A 20,926-nucleotide genomic window follows, 5' to 3' on the forward strand; every position below is an offset into this window, starting at 1 on the left:
AAATCTATTGCTCCCCCCACACGACAAAATGCATCACTTCCCCTCTCTCAATTCTTACTTTCCCAAGTATAAGTCAGATTTACGCATGGTGATAGGTTTAAGTGCTTCTGTGCTTATTTTTTTTTTTTAAATCTTGAATTCGAGTTTTATAAATAAAATATATTATTATTGAAAGAATTTTACATTTTAGTAGGTTAACCCGACTCCATTAAATTAGTTAGAGTTCATCCAAGATTTTAAAAAATATATAATAGAGATTTAGATGCAACTCATTTTTCATTTCTTCAAATGGCTCTACCTGTTGAACTTCACTTTAAATGCTTGAATATGCTTTAGCCGATCGAGTCTAGATCGGCAGATCACTAGGTTGACCCATAATGGTTTCAGAACCGCTGGCATGGCTACTATACTACCCACACTTCCGAAGACAATGTTATATGGCTCCCTCCACGCATTGCTACCAATGGATAACTAAAGGGTAGAGAAGGCTGAAGCAAAAGAGCCAAGCAAGCACATGGGGTCTGTTGCCATTGCCAGGAACTGCAATTTGCACTTTGGACTTGGACCCTCGTGATCAGGCAAAATAATGACTCCTGAAAATATGCATCTTGATTGCCTTTGTTCCTTCATTTTTTGCCCTTTCTAAGGCCGACTACATCATCAAAACATGCTTTTGCCTTTATCTTTCACTTTACCAGGTCAGAGAATGATCTTTTGCCACCTCGTTTTTAACTCACTTAGCAGCCAAAAAAACTGAAGCTGTTTATTTTCAGGTTCTGCATGAATTTCTTCTCTCTCATGTTAGCTACTTTAGATCAATGATGGCATGAAAAAACAAGCAGGAGTAGTTCTGTTATGGAGAAAACTAAAATAAAATGAAATGAAATTTTTTATGTATTAAAGCTTGCAACTCAGGTCTTTTCGGTTTAAAATCTAACTTGGATTAGATTTAAAATTTTTTTTATAAAAGTTAACTCGATTAATACCAAGCAACTTGGTGAACTAAACCGCAATCAAATTTTTTTATTTTATAAAAAATCTTCAAACAAAGTTATTCTAACTTCTTTTTTTAATCCTTAAAATAACATAGTTTTAGGGCTTACTTATTTATTAAGTGATACGAGATCTAAACTAAATCATGAACCTAACTAAATAACTTTACTTGAAAATGTTAGTGTTAATGATGAACATCCACCTCCACCTTCTTGGAAGATAGAACATATCCCAATCTTCTTCATGACTAATGGAAAAAAAGCAGATTAACAAATGGAAAATTGATACAAAAAGCATTTAGGTAAGGCTAACACAACTCAAAACGAGTGCCGACAAGCAAAGAGAGATCATTACATGGGTCCATTGCCTTAGTTGTCTCCAAGTATCGTATTATCTTAATCCCAGAGAAGAGAAGTGTAATTATCCTATTTCATTCAAACTCGATAAAAGCAAGCATGGCATTGGAAATAGAAGTCTTAAAGATTATTTTTTTCTTGTTTGATAATGATCATAACTAGGAAGGCACTATGAGATCTAGACGGAAGCTACAGTCAACTGATAATCCTACAGCATCATGGTTCTTTGGTTTTTGTATCACAGACCAATTTTGTCTCAAGAACTTTTTTTTTAATCAATTTTGTCCCTCAAATTTCAAATTTCTCTATTAAACCTTTCATTCCATCTAAAATGTAAATTTTCTTAAGAAATGGTAGTGTTTTCTAATAAAAGATTTCAATTGATTAATCAAAATTGTTCAGAGACTTGGAAACAAAATCTATGCAAACACTTCTTTAGGAGCAAACTTGATATAACATAATGGTGAGGGGTATATTAAAAATTTTAAAATTTGGACTAACAATCTCGGTATTAATTTAAGTATAGTTTTGAAACTTAGTTTAGCGGGTCGATCCAGAACTGGAATCAAACCGAATTTAAAAAAATACCTAAAGTCAAAACTTGAGCTAACCTAACAGATTAACCTGGTTGATCTTGCAACTTATTAATTTTTATTTTTTTATTAAAATAATATTGTTTTAATTTTTTAAAAAATCAAAATTAATTCGAAAAACTCAAGCTACCTGATCAAAACTCAAAACTCAAAACTTAAATCGGATTTAAAAACTCTAGATTTAAATTACAAAAATAAAGAAAAAATATAAGGCATAATCCAAGTAATTTAAAAATCAATCTGAATTAAATTTCAAGACTATGCCAACAAGAATTCGTAGAAAGAGAAGAATAAGGTAAGAAAGAAATATTGTCTTCGTTAATATCAACAAAAACATAGGATGTCCAAAAGATAAATATTTAATTACATGGAAGGAGAGAAAGAAAGCCATAAAGAATTTACAAAGAAAATTCTTGGCACGATTCTTTTGGCACTATTATTGGAGCTTCTTCCCTATCCCCACACAATCTCTCCTTGATCCATTCTCAAAATCTAAAACAAATTTCATCATAGCAAAAATATAATTAAACATACGAATAGCAGCTTCAAGATTTCCATGTCTTCTCCTCCATAACAATCAAGAGCCTCAAACTAAACACCTTCAAGATGTGACATGATCATGTTGGTAATATCGGCAGCAGCAAGCATGTAAGCAAAATCTTCTGTTGTTGTTTCACTATAGTGCGTTAATTAAGAACAAGGCTTGGTTTTCAAGCGATAGAGGAGCTTCTTCTTCTTCTTGGAAGTGGTATTGTCAATGGTGAGAACAACTTTACCAGGTTCACCAACTTTAAAACTGTTGCTAACCACTGGTTCTTCAGTTGTAGCAACCTTTCTAGCCTTTTGGATGATCACTGTGTAGCTATCCTCGGCACTTGGTACAAATTCGGCGCCATAGCTCACATCCCATCCCACAACTCTCATTTCCCAAGTCAGAAGGCATGTCTGCAGATCAATTAGATTAACGTTAATCAAGGGAAAAAAAGTAAAACAACGTCATAATGACCATACTAAAATTTAACCCGTGATTGTATCACTGCATAGTTCAGAGTTCCCAAGGAAAGATTCCCTTGTCAAGGAAACACCATTCTAGGTGCTCCTAGTTAGACAAAGTCACATGTTTCTTTCCAAAGGAAAAAGAAACTGCCTTTGTTTTAAACATAGTAGTTAAATCCAAACAGGGATCGATAAAATCCTAAGTTGTATGTCAGCGGATTATCTGGTTTAACTTAGATTAATCGAAAAAAGTTATTTTTAAAAAAATATTACATCAACTTATATTATTTTCCCCTTTATCTTTTATAAAACCCCAAACATGTTTGGGTCACAGCTCAATCGGTTCGATCCAATTCACGGTCCAGGTTTAATAAGCAAGATTTGTAAGTACTCCTTAGCAGTCAAAAGAGAAAGGGTACCTCAGTGACTGGGAATTCTACAGTGTGCTTTGCTGATGGCTTCACAGTAATCTCAGTAACAGCATCAGCTGTGCCAAATTCACCATCTTTGCTTAGTCCTCCATACTTCACTGGTATTTGCTCAGCAGCTATGTACCTGATTGATGGTAGAAAGAAATTTTAACTCACAGCCCAATAGTACAAAAATGCATGTCAGAAAGCCAAGACATTTTCTATAGCAAATTGAAATCTTTTGGGACAAACCTGGTGAGGGTTTCTGCAGATTTCGAAGGACCAGCAAAGACAAACTTGCTTCTTGTTCTCTGAGTTAAAAATGGACTTATCATTCTATTGACTGTGAGGTACCACCAGGGCACATTGATGAAGATCTGCCGAGTAAACACCAAAGAATCAATCAATTTTGAGTTAGTTTGTTTTCAAACACAAAGGAAAGGAATCAAGAAATGAAACAAACAAATATACCTGTTTGGCCACAAATTCTGGATAGTTGTCTTGAAGCAATTGAAGTGCCTGTCTAGTAGCTTGTCTAAGCTCTCTCTTAGCTGGTCCAGGAGAATTTTTCAAGTCATTAACCTGAACAATGGTAGAGACTCCACCAGGACTGAAATCCAATTTCCTAATACTCCTTTCCAGGAATTGAATTCTCCACCTCAAGAATCTCTGCCTCTTCTCTTCATGAGAAAATGAATTCTTGTAAAGCTCCTTGTTTTGGAACTCCCCATAGACATTGTAGCAAACTGGGTGTCCTTCTTTGTCAAGACCATGCATAAATACCACCTTCCCCAAATCATCACAGCCCAAATCTTGATCAAGCAATTCATCAATGCCGAGCTCCTTTCTCCAGCGAATTGTGTTCTTGAGCATGGTGAAGGCATCTTTCACCTTAAAATCCCTGGCTCTGAGAAACTTCAAGAGAATGACATCACTTCTGTCATCAGCAAGAAGTGGTATGCCCCAGATTGATACGACTTCTGGTGTCACTTCCACCACATTCTCAGACTTAACTTCTTTGGCTGCCTCGTCCAATGTTGAGGCAGCCTCTGTCTCTCCCTCAGGCTCTTTTGTAGCCTGAGCTGAAGTCTCCTCTTGTGAAGCCACTGAAGAGGAGACAGCTACAATGGTCTCTTCAATGGCTTCTACAGTCTTGGCACCATCATCATCCACAGTACTAACAGCAGTAGTATCACTAGCAACAGCAGGAACGGGAGCCACCTTTTCTTGATCATCAAGAACCTCACTTTCCACCACCTCTTTCTTCTCTTCTTTCTCTGCTACAACTTGAGGCTCAACGTTTTCCTTCTCCTCTGTTACTGCCGGTGTTTCCTCTTCTTGGGCTGGTTTTTTATCCTCCTCCGAGGCCACCACCACATCTTTCTTCTCCTCTGCTTTAGCTGGTGCTGGTGTTGTTGTTAAAGCACTAAATTCATGCTTGTTAAGTGCTTCCTGAACAAGTTGCTTAAATTCTTGAAGTGCTTTCTTCTCAGACTCAAGAAGATCAGCAACTTTAGTACTTTCTTCCTTAAAAGAAACCAACTGAGGCATCTTCTCATCATCACCTCCACTAGCTTTCAAAGCCTCAGTCTCCACAACAGCCTCCTCAGCCTGCTTTGGCTTCATTGGCTCCTCCTCAGTCTCAGGCACGGGCAATGGCAGCTCTTTCCCCGCCACTGGCATTGTTGGTGGGGCTGGTGTTTTTTTCTCAGCTTGTGGAACATCAGTTACCACTACCACTTGTTCTTGACTCACGTTTTGTGCCACCTCTGCCATTCTTGAAGACAAAACAAGAAATGCTAGAGATGGAAAAAGAGAGGGAGAGGGCTATGGCTGTTGAATTCTTGAAATGCAAGTGTTTTGAGGGTATGGTGAGGGTTTAAGGGAGGAAGAGGGGGGGAGTTATAAAGAGTGGAGTCGTGGGGGGTGGTGGGTGGGCTAGAGGGCCAAGCTGTCAAGCTGAAAACAAAGCCAGCATGAAGTCTATGATTCTCTGTGTGTGTGTGGGGAACCATAACTATCCATTTGCTGTTAATTTTCTTGAATGATGGACACAATCTTTGCCCTATTTTGTAACGGTTCTTTATAGGGAAAACAACATTTTTGTCCCTTTAAATTGACCAATGTTTCATCTATACCCCTATAGCTCAAGATTTATAGATTTGTTTTCTTAAAAACTTTGACTTGATTTTATTTCTTTTTTAGCATTTTTACTATATGTTCGAAAACCTAATAAATTAATAAAAAAACTCTCCAATAAATTCCGATAAAGAAAAAAAATCCATCTAGATTTTGGTCCAAGCTCATAGATTCAAATATTTTCACTAATTCTATGATGAATTTGTGTATCTATAGCTTAACGTGGGCAAAAATTCTAAGTTCCATTGTCAGTATAAAATGTGATAGGATCCCTCTATATGATGTGAAAAGCACGTCGGATATGTGATTGGTCTAATTTTACTAGCTGCTTCGTGCTTAGGGATGAAATTAAAAACTATTAAAAAGTATAAGGAGAACATTTAAAGCTTTGAAACCATACTAATAGCAATGGGACGTTGATAAATCTAGAGGGACAAAAGTGTAGTTTACCCTTCCCAGTGCTAGAAATCATCGGCGGATGTGCAGGCATTTTCTTCTTTTTAGGCGTTGTGGTGTGTCTGTGTGTATCTTTGGGGTGTTAATGGGCCCTACAACAGCCTGCAAAGAAAGAAGAAATGATGATGAAAATGAGACCGTTGGATGTGTTGGACACACCAAATATCCTCGTGTCATCCAGTAGGATAATCTCAACCGTTGGAAAAGAGGTGGGACCAAGGTGCTTGATATTCCTCGTTGCCTTAGGCCAGCCCAAGGCAATTGAGGTGCCAACCCTCCAAGAACTAGGTGTTTTTGAAAATAATTAATTGTGGCAATCAATGATAATACATGGATTTAATGAATGCTAATTATGTGAAACGGTCGAAGTCATTGATATACTGTAACCATTATAAATAAGGTTTTGTCCACATTTTTAAAATAAGAGGATATAAACAGTACTTGGCTGGCTAGATAATTGGCGATTTTCTTTTTTAAATAGCACAGTCAGCCAATTTTTTTTTATATAAAATAACATAATTGGAGAAAAATTAGAGAAATAGTACTCTTTTCTTTTCTCTTTTTCTTTTTTTTTCTTAGTTGCATTAATTAAGAGTCACACAACTAATAAAATTTTTATTAGTTGCACAATCTTTGAAATTTTGTTGTTAGATAAAATTTTTGACATAAATAAATCCTAGATTAAGGTAAGAATCTAGAATTAAATAGAAAAGAATAAAAATAATATAAATAACAACTTTTAAATTTAATTTGAAAGTTTTCTCAATTTTAGTTAGTTATAAAAGTTAACTTAAACTATGTTTTGCAAAGCAGTTCTTAAATAAAATTAATATTTTATTTAAATTTTAAATTTTTTTAATGTTTTTAAATTATTTTGATATAATGAAATCAATAATATTTTTTTAAAAATGAAATAACATCATCATAATCATAATACATGTTTAAGTGAAAAATATTTTGAACTCAACCACAATCACTACTACAATTTCAAATAGATTTCTAGTATAAAACAAGGAGAATTTATTAAAAAAATTTAAATTTAATTTAACAATCAAATTAAAAATTATATCCATTTTAATCAGTCAAATAATTTATCATGACAATATCTCTTTTTAGACTAAGACTCGTCATTTAATTTAAAAATATATTTGCTGGGTTTTCCAAACAATCCAGCAACATTAGACTTGTATCCCATTGATGAGTACTTCTTGCATGAAAATCTCAAGAGAATGGCTGCGCTACTCCAAGCAGCACAACCATTGAATTATGCTATTTTTAGTAACATGTCTTGGTTGCACTATTGAGAGTTATGCAGCACAGAGTGGCTGTAATATAACGGTATATTATTCGGATTGTTGTTCTAGCCTTCGTTCTTATCTGTGTTTTCCAGGCTTGCTAGCTCAATTAATTTTGTGCCAATTCTAATTGATTTTTATTTTTATTGTTATTTTTTGAATATTATAAGTTATGACCATCAATGTTAATACGTTTATGCAATGAAAGTTAATTACATGGATTAGGAGAAATTATTTGGTATAAGTGATTTAACATTAGGTTCCGTTTGCATTTCTTAATTAAATAAAGAGTACACAAACTATTTATTCAATATTTCTTAATTAAATAACATTAGTTCATGCTTTTATTTTTCATTATGTTTTTTAACTCTTCAATTATAATAAAAAAATATTCTCGGATTAACTTTCATGTATTACAATTAAATATTTTTTAATCAAATCTTAAACATATAATCCATACTTATATTTATGCATGTGTAATAATTTTTTTTTTATCATATCTTCCCATAAGAGATTAAACCTAGATCATATCATAACAACGGAGAGAACACTAACTTAATAACCAGACTAATACTCCAACAATAGTTTTTTGTCTTTTATGTTTTCGGTTGATGTTGGCTTCGGTTGTATAATAAATATTAAAAAATAAATAAAAATATTACAGGTTTATCATTTAACACGTATTATATTGTTTATCTAATAAAACTAGAATCATCATATTAGTAAAGAATAAAATCAATAATCTTACACCATATATGTACCTACCTCTTAGCTTCATCCCATGTCAGCCAAATTCCTTTCCCTAGGAACTTGTTCATTTACTTAAATTTAATTTTTTATATTATGTGCATCTAAAAGTGATTGGCAAAGAGCTAAATTATAGAGAAGAACCCGTAAACCCGAAGTTGCTAATAGATTATATATTTATATATGAATTGAAAAATATAATTGATAGAATTTAATCTAAAAAAAAGATTAAAAATGTAAAGTGTAATTTCATTTATTTTCTTCCCCGAGTCAAAACTAGTCTTGGGATTTACTGGTTGCTGAGATGGGTCCAGTCGAGACCCATTTCTCGAGTCTTTAAGTGATTCGTTTGTGCCAAGCATATTGTCAATGGTTCGGCTCTACATTTCACACCAGATATGTCATTGGGTTAGGTCAATTAGTCTAAACTTGTTTGAGTCTCGAACCCATATGAATTGGGCAAAGAAAACCTCTTGACCCAATTTTAATTTATAATTCTTGTATTGGATGTACACTAGAAGTTGTCTAAAGTTTGACATGATGAGCCGCTTGGCCTTAAAATTGAAACCTCGGACCCAAATTTAATGGTTGTGTTAAATTACAAAAAGATAACGAAAGTAGAGACGTGTTTTTTTTTAAAATTTATTTCTTTGAATTCATTAATCAATACAAGATAACGAAAGTAGAGACGTGTTAAAGTTAAATAAATAAATTTATTTCTTTGAATTCATTAATCAATACAAGAAAAGTATGTTTTCAGATGGTCTAAAAAATAAAATTTGATTTCATTTAATACACAAATTATTAAAAAACACCATTAATAAACAAAAAGAAACAAAAAACATTAATTTTGCAGAAAATGAGCCGACGTGAAGCAGAAGGCGACTGTCATTCTCGGTTATGGCATGGGAAGTCTTGTCCATATCTGTGTTGCAGTCTTCAGAAGCAAGTGCAAAGACTAGTCAGTCTATCCCAAGGAGAAACAAATCATGGCATCCATGATCGATCTGCTCTCTGAGAAGAGAAGACGGGAAGAAATTAAGGGATTCATGCACTTGTTTCTTCAGCTGAAAAACACCCAAAATTAATGAAGTGACAGAGACGGAACAGATGGCCATGGACACATGAGCATTTACTTCACGCATGCTTATTTAACAAATGATTAATTAATTTTCTTGACTTTTCAAATTCAAATAATTAAAAGAATTTACCAGACCATTCTAGTTATTTAATTTTTATGTTTGATAACGTCTCTTGTTAATTATTATATAATCTAAAGGATAAGCTTGATGGTTAAACTAAAAAACTTGCTTATTTTTTCGAATTCTAATGAACTGATCCTTAATCTGAAAATGTTATTATATCATTTTGAATACTTAATATTAGATTTCGATTAACTCCCATTAATTATACACGAAGCACAACTTTATTCAAGAGATATTTATATACAAAGAAATAGGAAGACAAAGTGTGAAAGAAGCTTGAAAGTCAAGAGGGGGGGTCGATCCAAGTCAAGTGATGATCCCTCTGCATTCAAAAAGTCAAGATTGCCGTGTTGCGCTTCCTAGCACACCGGCGTTTTTAGAGATCCAAAACCCTAAAAATGAAGAATAAACAAATAGAAAGTGTAAAAACTGATGAAGAATGAAGAGGCAGTGGTTGGATTCAAGCTGTTAGTCATGGATTCCCATACTCTGTCTTCTTTTCCCCAGCAATTTTTAATAACTCAACACCCCCTCCATGTGCACTCACTGTCCTTCCCTCTTTACCTTTCACTCTCTGAATTATAGTATCCGAAATATATGCCAAGTTAAATCTTTCTAAATTATTTAGTTTTTGCATGAATAGTTGAGTAGGTCCACAATTACAAGAAAATTAATTATCCCTGACATAATATCCCGTTAGTATTTAGGATATATTTTCAACGACATATAATAAATAACTGATAAAAATATATTATTAGCAAGTATTTTTCTAAAAATTTTATATTTATTAGTAATTCAACCAATAAAATTACTTATTATAAAAACATTGATAAAATATTCATGTTAAAAAAATAATTATCTATAAAAAACTATGATTTTCTTATTTCTTGAATTTTAATTTTAAAATTAATATCTAAGAGAATTTATTAAAGTCTTCTTAATACACTAGACAAAGATACATCCTTAAAATTATCAGAAAAAATAATTTATTTTTAATTATCATGCAAATTAGTTTAGAATATCTCATATCCTAAAAAAAGTAGTTTATTTTCAATTAGAATAAAAAGAATAAATTTAATCTTGATTTATAAAGATTAATTAATATAAAGATGCATTTGGTCATCCAATTAATAGAAAAACGGCCTTGAACGACATTTTTCTGCTAACGATTTAAAATTCTTTATAAGTTTTGAAAAACAAGAAATCATGAATGCATGAATTTTGAAAATAAATAATTTAAGACTAGATCGAAAAAAAATCATAAGAAGAATTCCCATTTTTCACTTAGAAAAAGAAGAAGAAGATATCCTAATCTTAGAAAAAGGAAAAAAATTGTATTCGAGGGCCAGGCCATTGACCATTCTCACGAGATTAAACTAGGAGAAAGATACGAAGAACTGACACAAATGTTCTCACAAACAGTTGAGATTAAAAAAAAAAAAAAGAATTTCTCATATTTTATAATATATTTGTACAAAGAAAAAAAAGGATTAAAGGGCTGCTTACAATTGTTTCTTTATATTTTATATACAGATTTTTAAAGAGAATCACACCTGCATGAGCGACACCAAGAAATGAGCAGGATATAAAGGGAAGAGAGTCTGCATGTAATAATCTACACATGCATATTGCAGGGAGCAGCATAACGTTTGTTGAGCAAAAGCAAGAAGGCATATTGCATAGTGAGTGACAAAGAGAAGATGGAGAAATATGAGTTGGTGAAGGATTTAGGAGCTGGGAATTTTGGGGTAGCAAGGCTTTTGAGGCACAAAGAGACCAAAGAACTTGTTGCCATGAAATACATTGAAAGAGGTCATAAGGTAATCTGTTTTCTTCTCTTCTAACTCCTTTGTCTGTTTTCTGTTTGGTTCCTGAGAAAATTAACTTTTTCTAGAGAAAGTCTTGTGTTTTTTCATATGGAGCATCCTTAAAAAGTTTGATAATGATGTATCCAAGTTGTTGGTTCTTTGTTTGTCTTGTGAAATACAACGAAGGAAGATTGAGAATTTTTTGGGTTTTCAGATAGATGAGAACGTGGCAAGGGAGATTATAAATCACAGATCATTAAGGCACCCCAATATAATTCGGTTCAAGGAGGCAAGTCTATGAAATGGGGTTTAATTTTTACAATTAAAAAAAAAGTAATCCTGTTTGATTATTAATTAAGGAAGGGAACTCAATCTTTTTGCAGGTGGTTTTGACCCCAACACACTTGGCAATTGTGATGGAGTATGCAGCTGGTGGAGAACTCTTTGAAAGAATCTGCAATGCTGGTAGATTTAGTGAAGATGAGGTTAAATCTCACTCACTCTCTCTGATTCCTTTTGTTTTAATTCATTAATTGCAATTACTTGGTAGTATTCCAGTGTGATTTTTGTCATTTGTTTGAATTTTTCAGGCTAGATATTTCTTTCAGCAGCTGATATCTGGGGTTAATTACTGTCACAACATGGTATAAGCAAGTCTCGGAGCTTTTTATAATTATGATAAATCTCACCTTTCCTGCCTAATCACAAGAAACTGTTACAATTGTTGAATGTGTCTATGGGAGTTTTTTTGGTTCTTTAACAGCAAATCTGCCATAGAGATCTGAAACTGGAAAACACACTGTTAGATGGAAGTCCGGCACCTCGCTTGAAAATCTGTGATTTCGGTTACTCTAAGGTTTGGAACTCACTTAATCACACTTGATTTGTTAATTTGGTTATAAGCTACAGAGTGTTTTCTTAATGTTCTTAACATTCTTGGTTCCGTATTGGTTTAGTCCTCTTTGCTGCATTCAAGGCCGAAATCAACGGTCGGAACTCCGGCTTACATAGCACCGGAAGTTCTCTCTCGGAGAGAGTATGATGGCAAGGTAAGTTTGTTTTTTCGTCCATTGTGTTGTCAAATTAAATATCTAGTCACCAAAAGGAATTGGTCTTGTTCTAGATTCAACAAAACCCACTTTCTAATCCACATCTGCACTTTTGTTGTGTATCACTAGTGAAGCCAGCACTATCTTGAATGACCTAATCCTCCTTCCAATATCCAACCATAAGAAAAGGATTAGGTGCTAGCTGGGACAAGTATGAATCCATTTCTTTTATGAGCGAGATTGCGAAATTCTGTCTGTGTTAGGGCATTGTCATTTTCAAGCATTAAGCACATGGTTTCTTAATTTGAGTTAGGAGATGTGATGCATTTTGGTTTATTTCCTGGTGGACATTTTTTTTTTATTTCCCATAATATATTATGAAAGGATAAGCTTGAATGCACATGCAAGGCCTATAACAGATTTTATTACATCCTATTGATTGTTCTATATGGCCTTGTTATCTTTTTAGCATAAAATTGGCTTTATAGACACTTCAGGTCCATGAGTGATGTGGTTTCTAAAATGGGTTTTGGCAGATCTTGAAAAGATTGCTTTGTGTTTGGATTTGTGTTGACCAATATGGCACTATTAGTATGATTAATACTAGCAGATGAACTGCTGATTGATTTGTCACTTGAGCTTGCATTACCAACTTTTGTCATCAGATTGAATACAGAAACCATGATCTGTACAATCATAAAGCGCAAATTGAAGACAAAATATATATAAAAAGATGATATCAAAGACATTAGGCCTTGAATGGCATGCCCCAGTTGCTCTATCATTTCAAGTTTCAGCAAATTGTTTTATCTGAAAGATCTTGAATAACAGAAATGATTTGATATCAGTTACAGTTACTCTGTTAATATTCTTAAGTAGTTGTGTTCATGTATGTGACCAACAAGGTGTAGGAGGCTGAAGTGCTGGGTGCTTTGCAGGTGAACTTGGTTTTGGATGTAGAAAGGCCAATCCCCCAAATTTGATCATGTATATTGTAGACTTTGTGTTGAAGACCTGATTCTACAGATGACCTAGAAAATGGTTAAATAATTAGACTATGAATAAATTCTAGCAAATGATGAACAGTGACTAACTCTCCATGATTTGGAGGTGAAAAACACAATATGCTGCGCTTGCTTTTCTTTCAGAATTCTGTCAATATAACATTGATTCCATTCACTGGCTCTTCTTTTCTGCATTGCATTCTTCAATCTCTGGTTCTTGGGGCCGTCTCCAATGTTGTTACATACAAGTGGGATTTACAAGTAGTAACTTGTTCTATTTCAATATTCTGTTCCTTTTCTGGTTCAGTTGGCAGATGTTTGGTCATGTGGAGTTACTCTTTATGTGATGCTGGTAGGGGCATACCCATTTGAAGACCAAGATGACCCTAGAAATTTTAGGAAAACAATTGAGGTGAACATCTCTATCATATCCGGTTATGAAAGAATCCATGAGTTATCACTGATATTTTTTGCCTTCTTGTGATGTTTTTGCAGAGAATAATGGCTGTCCAATACAAAATCCCTGACTATGTTCATGTATCTCAAGCTTGCAGAAACCTGCTATCTCGCATATTCGTTGCAAACTCTTCCAGGGTATAATTCTCTAAATGGCATGATTTTGCAGTACTAAGTTTCTGTAAATCAGCGTCTGAAAATTGATAAGAGTTTTGTTACAGAGAATTTCACTCTCAGAAATCAAAAGCCACCCATGGTTCTTAAAGAACTTGCCAAAGGAACTGACGGAGCCAGCACAAGCCATCTATTACCAAAGAGATAATCCAAGCTTTTCTCTTCAAAGTGTGGATGAGATAATGAAAATTGTGGCTGAGGCAAGACAACAGCCTCCATCATCCAAGCCTGTCAAAGGTTTCGGTTGGGAAGTTGAAGAAGATGAAGAGGAAGACATCGATGCAGAGGTAGAAGAGGAAGATGACGAAGATGAATATGACAAGAGGGTCAAGGAGGTTCATGCAAGTGGAGAGTATCAAATCAGTTGAGCCGTATGGCCTATGTTTAATTATTACATAAACTCACTAGTCATATGAACCTTGGTAGTTTTCTATTCATGTGTATCATAATAGGTAATACCTGTTGCATAAGCCTATGAATTTGTGAACCTGAAACTTTGGATGTTCCAACTTTTATCATTGTTCATGTAATGCATCACTGATTCCCCCCTAAGGATTTCAACTGTAAGAAATGATGGATGGATTGTAAGGTAGAAAATATCTGTCATCTGAAAATGCAATTTGCGAATAATTTATGGGAGTTCAAACCTTCACAGAAGCAAACCATGCCAGGCTCGACCACCCAGCCACAACCCAGGGTGGTTGAAACCTGATGTAAGCATTTACTTTAAAGACATTAAGGGACAATATAAGTAGCAGGGGTTACGTAGCATTGTATAATTGAGTTCCAGGACATGAAGGGGATCTAAAAGAAGCATGAAGCAGCATGGCTTGCCTAGTCGCTGCTATATTCTTTTTTTTTTATTATGCCTAGTCGCTGCTATATTCTTAGTTGACTGCAGGGAGGGGCTTAGACTTGATGCGGACAATGTGATGACAGAAAGTTGACATGTGGATAAATCAAAGAACATTCTGTAATTAGATGAAAAATAATATAACTCTGTAATACAATTTGTTTTTTTTTATCTTTTGACCCATTGAAGGATTGCACTGCCAGTACCTATGCTATTAACCCAAATCCCACCAATTATGAACTTCAACAACAATGCCAGAGTGTTCAATTCAGCATATATACGAGTTAAAGTCGTATGATGCATAAGAAATTACGCATCTTGACTTAGGCAACAAAATTTACACCAGGCATAAGAAAGGTCGTGTAGTGGTGTTTAATGGAACGATGGAAAAATACCCCATTGGTGCAAAAACCCCTGCCCGGTGGTGACTTCAAGAACCAATAGAACAAGAACTGCCAGCATAGCTGCTCGCCCGTTCCAGGTTTCTGCACTTCTTGTCCAACCCCATTCCCATACCGTCACAGGTGATGGTAGCTCTCTTCGCTTTGAATCATAAACTGCCAGCAGCTCCTCTACACTGCCAAGCGGAACTAAAGACTGCAGAAAATCCCAAACCAATTATCAGAGAAAAAATCAGTAAAAGTCAGTGGTAAAACATGCAGCTCATCAGCACAGAAACAAAGAGATAACGACCATCCTAGCATGCTTTCCTCTAGATAACGGTGGAGAAAGTTGGTTTCCAATTCAATGAGAAAATAAGTGAAATATGAGTGTTCAAAATATTCCTGTAGTCATAAAAGTGATTAATGCAATTCTGCTTAATTTAATGGGGATGCCAAAGGAGCAAAAATTTGAAATTCAGAAATAGCCCAACCAGTCATAACTCTGCTAATTTGGAGATGCAAATGCAAATAGGATGGACATAAATTAAAGAGGCAAGGACTGGGAAGGGGAAATAGCTTTTATGAAAGCAGACACTGTTGGGCCCTTCAGGGTTCATGTTTAACTTGGGGTAGGCAACTGTAGTTATTATGATGGAAGGTCTTTCAAGTTCATTTCATCTATATAAACACAAACGTGTTACACACATACATGCTCAGAGGGAGGGGACAAGTGAGACAGGAAAGTACACATGGACTAACAATCTTGTAGATGAAAAGTTTCATTGGCATTGAGAAGTTAGATGTTGGCATCCATGACAGAAAACTTCAAGCATCTTATTTGACTTCTAAATTGTTGAAAAGATTATTAAGGGTACCTGTCGAGCTTCTAGATTTGAGACTGCCATAGCTCCGACATATGGAAGACTCTCAATCACTGCATCAGCCAAATCTGAAATGAAGGTTGGCTCACATCCTAGTGCAGGAACACGTCCCCATTTTTCTATACCAGACTTGAGAGCCAGCTCTTTGTACTCAACATCAATTTCTTCCAAGGTCTCGATATGCTCACTAACAAAGCTGTGAATCAGAGAATGAAGTTTTGAGAACTTCAATGCATAAATTAAAACATCAAGCGATCAGTGAACCAACTTCTAGTAAAAATAACAGCAAGTTCAATTTCTTAACTTGGTTATAGAAAAATTGCTTACCTAATTGGAACAGCCAAAAGACGTTTTACCCCTTTCTTCCCAAGCTCAATGATTGTCTCATCAGTATATGGTTTCAACCATTCCACAGGTCCAACTCTGCTCTGTTAGAATATCCAGACCATCAATGACTTGCAGTGAAATTTGAATGCAAAAAGAAGAGCATGTAACATGGAAAAATAAAAGGAAAAAAAGAAACCTCAGGCCTTAGCATTGACATGCTTGCGACAGAATTCATCAAATCATAGAAGATATTTACTCAAAAAAACAAAAATAAATCAAAAACTTTTCTAGCAGTTTTAGTACAGTCTATTACAAGTAAATTCAATTTTAAATAAGATTAGACTGTCATCTCATTTAGACTGGAAGTAGAAATCATGAAAGAAACTCACTGTTTCATGATGATGGATGGTAGTGGTAGGGTTATGTGATAAGTTTGAGTTGTATTTGGATGGTTATGGTGATGTCAGTGTAATTCCTTCAGGTCATGACTTGAAACGTCTTAGAAGAGGGGAGGGGGGTATTTTTGCGTGTGAGAACATAACTCCCGTGAACTAGTCAAGTTGTCTAATCCTTGTGGTGATTATGTCAGGACTCAATGCTTTGCTGTAACATATATTCCTTCAGCCAGCGAGTACAAGTTACTTCACTCAATCCATATTCACTATGAAGAAGATGACTTGGTTTTGCATACTTGGTAATGTATATATGATAATAGGAATATCAGCAATTCTGTTTGGGATTCCTGAAGGTGGCCTTGTGAGGTTTCCTCATTCATATCTAAGATTAATGGATGTTGTAGAAAATGTTGATGGAGCAGATTGGTGGATGAAACCTGAAACTATGGCCAGGAAAGGAGAAAGAAAAAGGATGATCTCACTAGATATGGATAAAGAAGATTTCTTGATAATTTATGAACCCTTAGAATGTTCATATTTTTCTGGTAATTATGTTTCTTGGTTGCAGGGTTGTGCTACTGCCATTATGGATTTTTGGATATTGACAGTCCCCAATAATTCTGTAGGCAAAGGGATACAGCTTCAATCTTCCACTCTGGAATGCATCGCCTCATCATGTTGGCAAAAGAGAGATGATGTTTGAAAGGACATTCAAGTCTTCAGTATTAAGCTATTACAATAAGCAAACACAAACCTCACAGAGATATTCATGTAGAATACAAAATGAGCCCCTTATATCTACTATGGCAGCTTAATTCCACTTCAGAGGTCACATCTGTGAATATCTCCACCGATATCTCTACACATCATTACCGTTCTTTTAGTGTTAATGCATTATTTTGACATCAACTTTTTGTTTCTAGTATCTATTCTCTTCACTCAGAAATATAAATCAGATGTTACCATAAGATGATGCCTCTACCACTTAGTTTTGTGTTTTTCTATGTGCTGTTCAATAGCATAGTCAATCAATTTCATAGTCAAAACACTTGGCCAGAACTGTGACCGAGTAAAAGATTTCATTTGACAACTCCTTCCTCTTTCTTATTTCCAACTATCTCTGCCATCTCTTTATTTAAAAGCCAGTATGCTATATGCTCTCCACCACTGCACCTTGGGTATAAGTTTCAAAATAGAAACAGCTATAAGTTTCTGAGCCATTTTTTAGACTCCAGTAAATATCAGCAATATGAACTTGCTTTCAGAAAGTCAGCTAGTCCCACAATCGGAACTATTTTATTGTTCCTGCCAAATATTCAGTTTTCTCAACCAAGGATGTTTCTCTTGTGAATCAACAATCTTTGGCAGCTCACAAGCAAAGTAAAGAAAATTGTAAGCAGCCCTTTAATCCTTTTTTTTCAAAAAAAAAAAAAAAATTCTTTGATTCATTTTCGAATGAGGTTTTCAAAAGGAACATGCTACTGTTTTAAAGTGGAGTCCACACTTTAACTTTTCTCCAATACAGCCAAGCTTTTTAAGCCATGCATGTTATGCAAGTCAACCAATCACATACAGTTATCGATAATTTGTGAATCAAAATACACCAAGAACAACTCATCAGATGACATCAAGAATACCTGATAAGCGAGAGTGTATGCATTTATCATCTTTCTCTTTTCTAATTCCTCCATTATCAAATCCACGCATTCCTCCATTTCTGCCTTATATGGATCACCAGCTTCTTCCACATATGCAAGTGGCACACCGTGTGCACTAAAAAAGATCACAGCCTGTATTGCACATTCTCAGATTGAGGTTAAATTTTTTGTGTATAATTAAAAGTATTTAAAGCAACGACAAGGGATTAAAATGTTTTGATATAGACAAATACAAGAGCGGCATGAACACACACAAACACAAACACAAACACATCCACATCCACATGTACTTGGTTAGCTCCCAGCTGTACTTTAGTACTTTTCCACATTTTTAATTTACAAACAACAAGAAAAGAAGCAAGTCAATATGGAAACTCAAATTAGCTGTAAGAGATTAATAAAAGAACTATGAAATTAAATTTGACAAACATGATCCTTCAAAAGCGTTCAACAAGGTATTACCTGCTCAGGACAGTCAAATTTTTCTAATTCCTTTTCAATCAAATTTGCCATAGCTTTGATGTATCCTTCACGCTGGTACCAAGAAGGTATCACTGTATGTTGCATGTTTACTAGATATTCATCTTCCCTGGTTGACCATTAGAAAGCATCAAAATTAGATTACATTTTTGGAGCATCACAAATGGATAGAGCATGTGCTTTTTAATCACCGGAATATACTCTCCAAAAGTCTAAGGCTAGAACCACTAGTTGATATTGAAAACTGTGGGTAAAGGGGAAGGACAACGAGCTTTGTGATTCCATCTCTTTTTATCTACAAAGAAATAAAAGATATGTAATTAGAACCACGACATCTTCATTCAAATCCCATATATCAGATAATGAAACTTACATGAGGCATGTTTATCTTTTACTTTAGGAATGACTGGAGAAAGTATTTCAAATCCATAGAGGAGTATTAAGATATTAGAAGCTTTCACATAATGGTAAGGTGTATTAAGATTTCACTGAACGTTACCAGGAAAGAACTTAGTAACTGAACTGAAGCTGAAAGGAGTACCTGTTCGATGGCTTCTTCAGTGAACGGGTGCCAGTAGCGCATACCAACATATACCTTTGCTGGGACTTGCTTTTCCCACAGGGATTTCCTCAATTCTTCAGCCTGAATGAAGACAATAGACAAGAAAGGACATTTCAAACAAGAGAACAGTTGCCTGGGAAAACAAGGAAACCAATTTCCAAGCAAAATGCTCTTAAGGTGTGTATGTGCCTGGCAGCATAGGAATGACTTCCCATCAGCTACCTTGCTCTGATTCTATTCAATTATTTTAATGCTCGAGATATTGAGATAACAAATATAAACTACTAAGAAAACACAAGCTTATTTGAAAAGGAAAAACAAGATCATACCTGTGCATCAGTAATCTGCCGCAAAGGAGAGCCACCACCAATTGAAGCATAGCCTTCTTTGCTCTTTGGTGCCCTCGCAACAGATATGAATTGCGCCAAGGGCTTTTGAAGAAATCGAAACAACCTTGGCAGTCTTATAATGTCCTGTTATATTAGAAAGTAAGATGAATAGAATCAAATTTAGTAGAGAATCATTAATGAAAATGATCAGCGTAACAAAATTCATGATTATCTCAACTGGTTGGTACTCGTACAAGATGCACTCTGTGTCAACAAAATGAAGAGAGCTAGCAGCTTCCCTTACTCAATTATGCATAGCATAACAGACAGTACAAAACTCTAAGTGCCTAAAGATATATATCTATTTGGCCTAAAATACTATTACATCCATTCCAGTCCCTAAATCAAAATGTATATGAACAGTTGTGCTCTCAAATCAAATGCAAAAGCAAGAGTCTCTTACCGGGTCAGCGAAAAGATTAAAAAGGAAAGGCTGCACATCTTCAAGAGTCTCTGGACCGCCAAGATTAAGCAACAAAACTCCTACCTTTTCTTCACCGATAAGTGATGCAATGGGAAAATCTTGAGATGTAGAAGTCACTAATGCTTTCAAAGGCAACAAAAATTTGCTGAATGGCTGCTTAGAATATAAAGATGGTGAAGTTCCAGACCAACCCAGTGAGTCTTTAGCTACAGCACAATTTCTTGAGACATTAAAACTAACACAAGCATCCACATGAACACCAGAGACACAACACATCCTTTGTGTAGTACAAATTGCCCTAGGCAACAACCTATGACAGCAAGAAACAAAGAAAACACATCAAACTATCAACTTTCACATCAAGTTCTACTACCACACCAAACAAAATCCAGAATTCTACACAACCCACAACTCAAATTCTCACTAAAGTTAATAACCAGAGAAAAAGAGAGGGAGAGAATTGTCTTACATGGGGACTTTGGAGCTGTGAGAAGCAGACCAAGAAGTTGAAGAAGCAGTAGTAGCATTCACTGCTCCACAATTCATCATCATTTGAATAAAAACACACAAAAGAACCAAACTTGTTTCTGCTTTCTCCGATTCAAAGATGTCTAAATTCAAAACCAAATTCAGGGTCTTGTTACTCTATCAGTATAATGACAACCCAGAAGCTCGAAATGCAAAATTTTCTCAAGCAAAAAGGAGAGTTAAGAGTGTGATTAGTGATTACAGTGTCGATGAGCTTTAGCCTTGGTAAAAAGAGAGAAAGAGGTCCTTTTTTTCTCTTCAATTCATGTTTCTTGGCAAATGTGTACTAAGTACTAACACCCACTTGTGTGGAGGGTGACTTATCACAAACTAGAAAAATCAACACCACTTCATTGCACTCTTTC

At 34.9% G+C, this 20,926-nt stretch overlaps 3 protein-coding genes across 3 annotated transcripts; 1 reads left to right on the plus strand and 2 right to left on the minus strand.

Moving 5' to 3' along the window:
• Positions 1-2,320: 2,320 nt before the first annotated feature.
• Positions 2,321-5,358, minus strand: LOC105108597 (patellin-3-like). The gene is made up of 4 exons (XM_011002951.1): positions 3,820-5,358; positions 3,601-3,725; positions 3,358-3,493; positions 2,321-2,887 (listed from the first exon to the last, which is right to left on the minus strand). Exons 1-4 carry the CDS (start codon positions 5,122-5,124, stop codon positions 2,633-2,635), a joined length of 1,821 nt encoding a protein of 606 aa, XP_011001253.1. The 5' UTR covers positions 5,125-5,358; the 3' UTR covers positions 2,321-2,632.
• A 5,346-nt stretch (positions 5,359-10,704) lies between these two features.
• LOC105108598 (serine/threonine-protein kinase SRK2A) lies at positions 10,705-14,252 on the plus strand. Its single transcript, XM_011002952.1, has 9 exons — positions 10,705-11,010; positions 11,213-11,287; positions 11,382-11,483; positions 11,589-11,642; positions 11,762-11,854; positions 11,955-12,047; positions 13,359-13,463; positions 13,547-13,645; positions 13,729-14,252. Exons 1-9 carry the CDS (start codon positions 10,891-10,893, stop codon positions 14,047-14,049), a joined length of 1,062 nt encoding a protein of 353 aa, XP_011001254.1. The 5' UTR covers positions 10,705-10,890; the 3' UTR covers positions 14,050-14,252.
• A 384-nt stretch (positions 14,253-14,636) lies between these two features.
• Positions 14,637-20,818, minus strand: LOC105108599 (ferrochelatase-2, chloroplastic-like). Its single transcript, XM_011002953.1, has 11 exons — positions 20,764-20,818; positions 20,503-20,644; positions 20,013-20,343; positions 19,550-19,693; positions 19,200-19,301; positions 18,850-18,953; positions 18,641-18,767; positions 18,158-18,310; positions 16,126-16,226; positions 15,793-15,994; positions 14,637-15,131 (listed from the first exon to the last, which is right to left on the minus strand). The coding sequence occupies exons 2-11, from the start codon at positions 20,583-20,585 to the stop codon at positions 14,907-14,909; spliced, it is 1,572 nt and encodes a 523-aa protein (XP_011001255.1). The 5' UTR covers positions 20,586-20,644; positions 20,764-20,818; the 3' UTR covers positions 14,637-14,906.
• Positions 20,819-20,926: the final 108 nt, after the last annotated feature.

Source organism: Populus euphratica, unplaced genomic scaffold (assembly GCF_000495115.2).
Source record: "Populus euphratica unplaced genomic scaffold, PopEup_1.0 scaffold196.1, whole genome shotgun sequence".
Lineage (NCBI taxonomy): Eukaryota > Viridiplantae > Streptophyta > Magnoliopsida > Malpighiales > Salicaceae > Populus > Populus euphratica.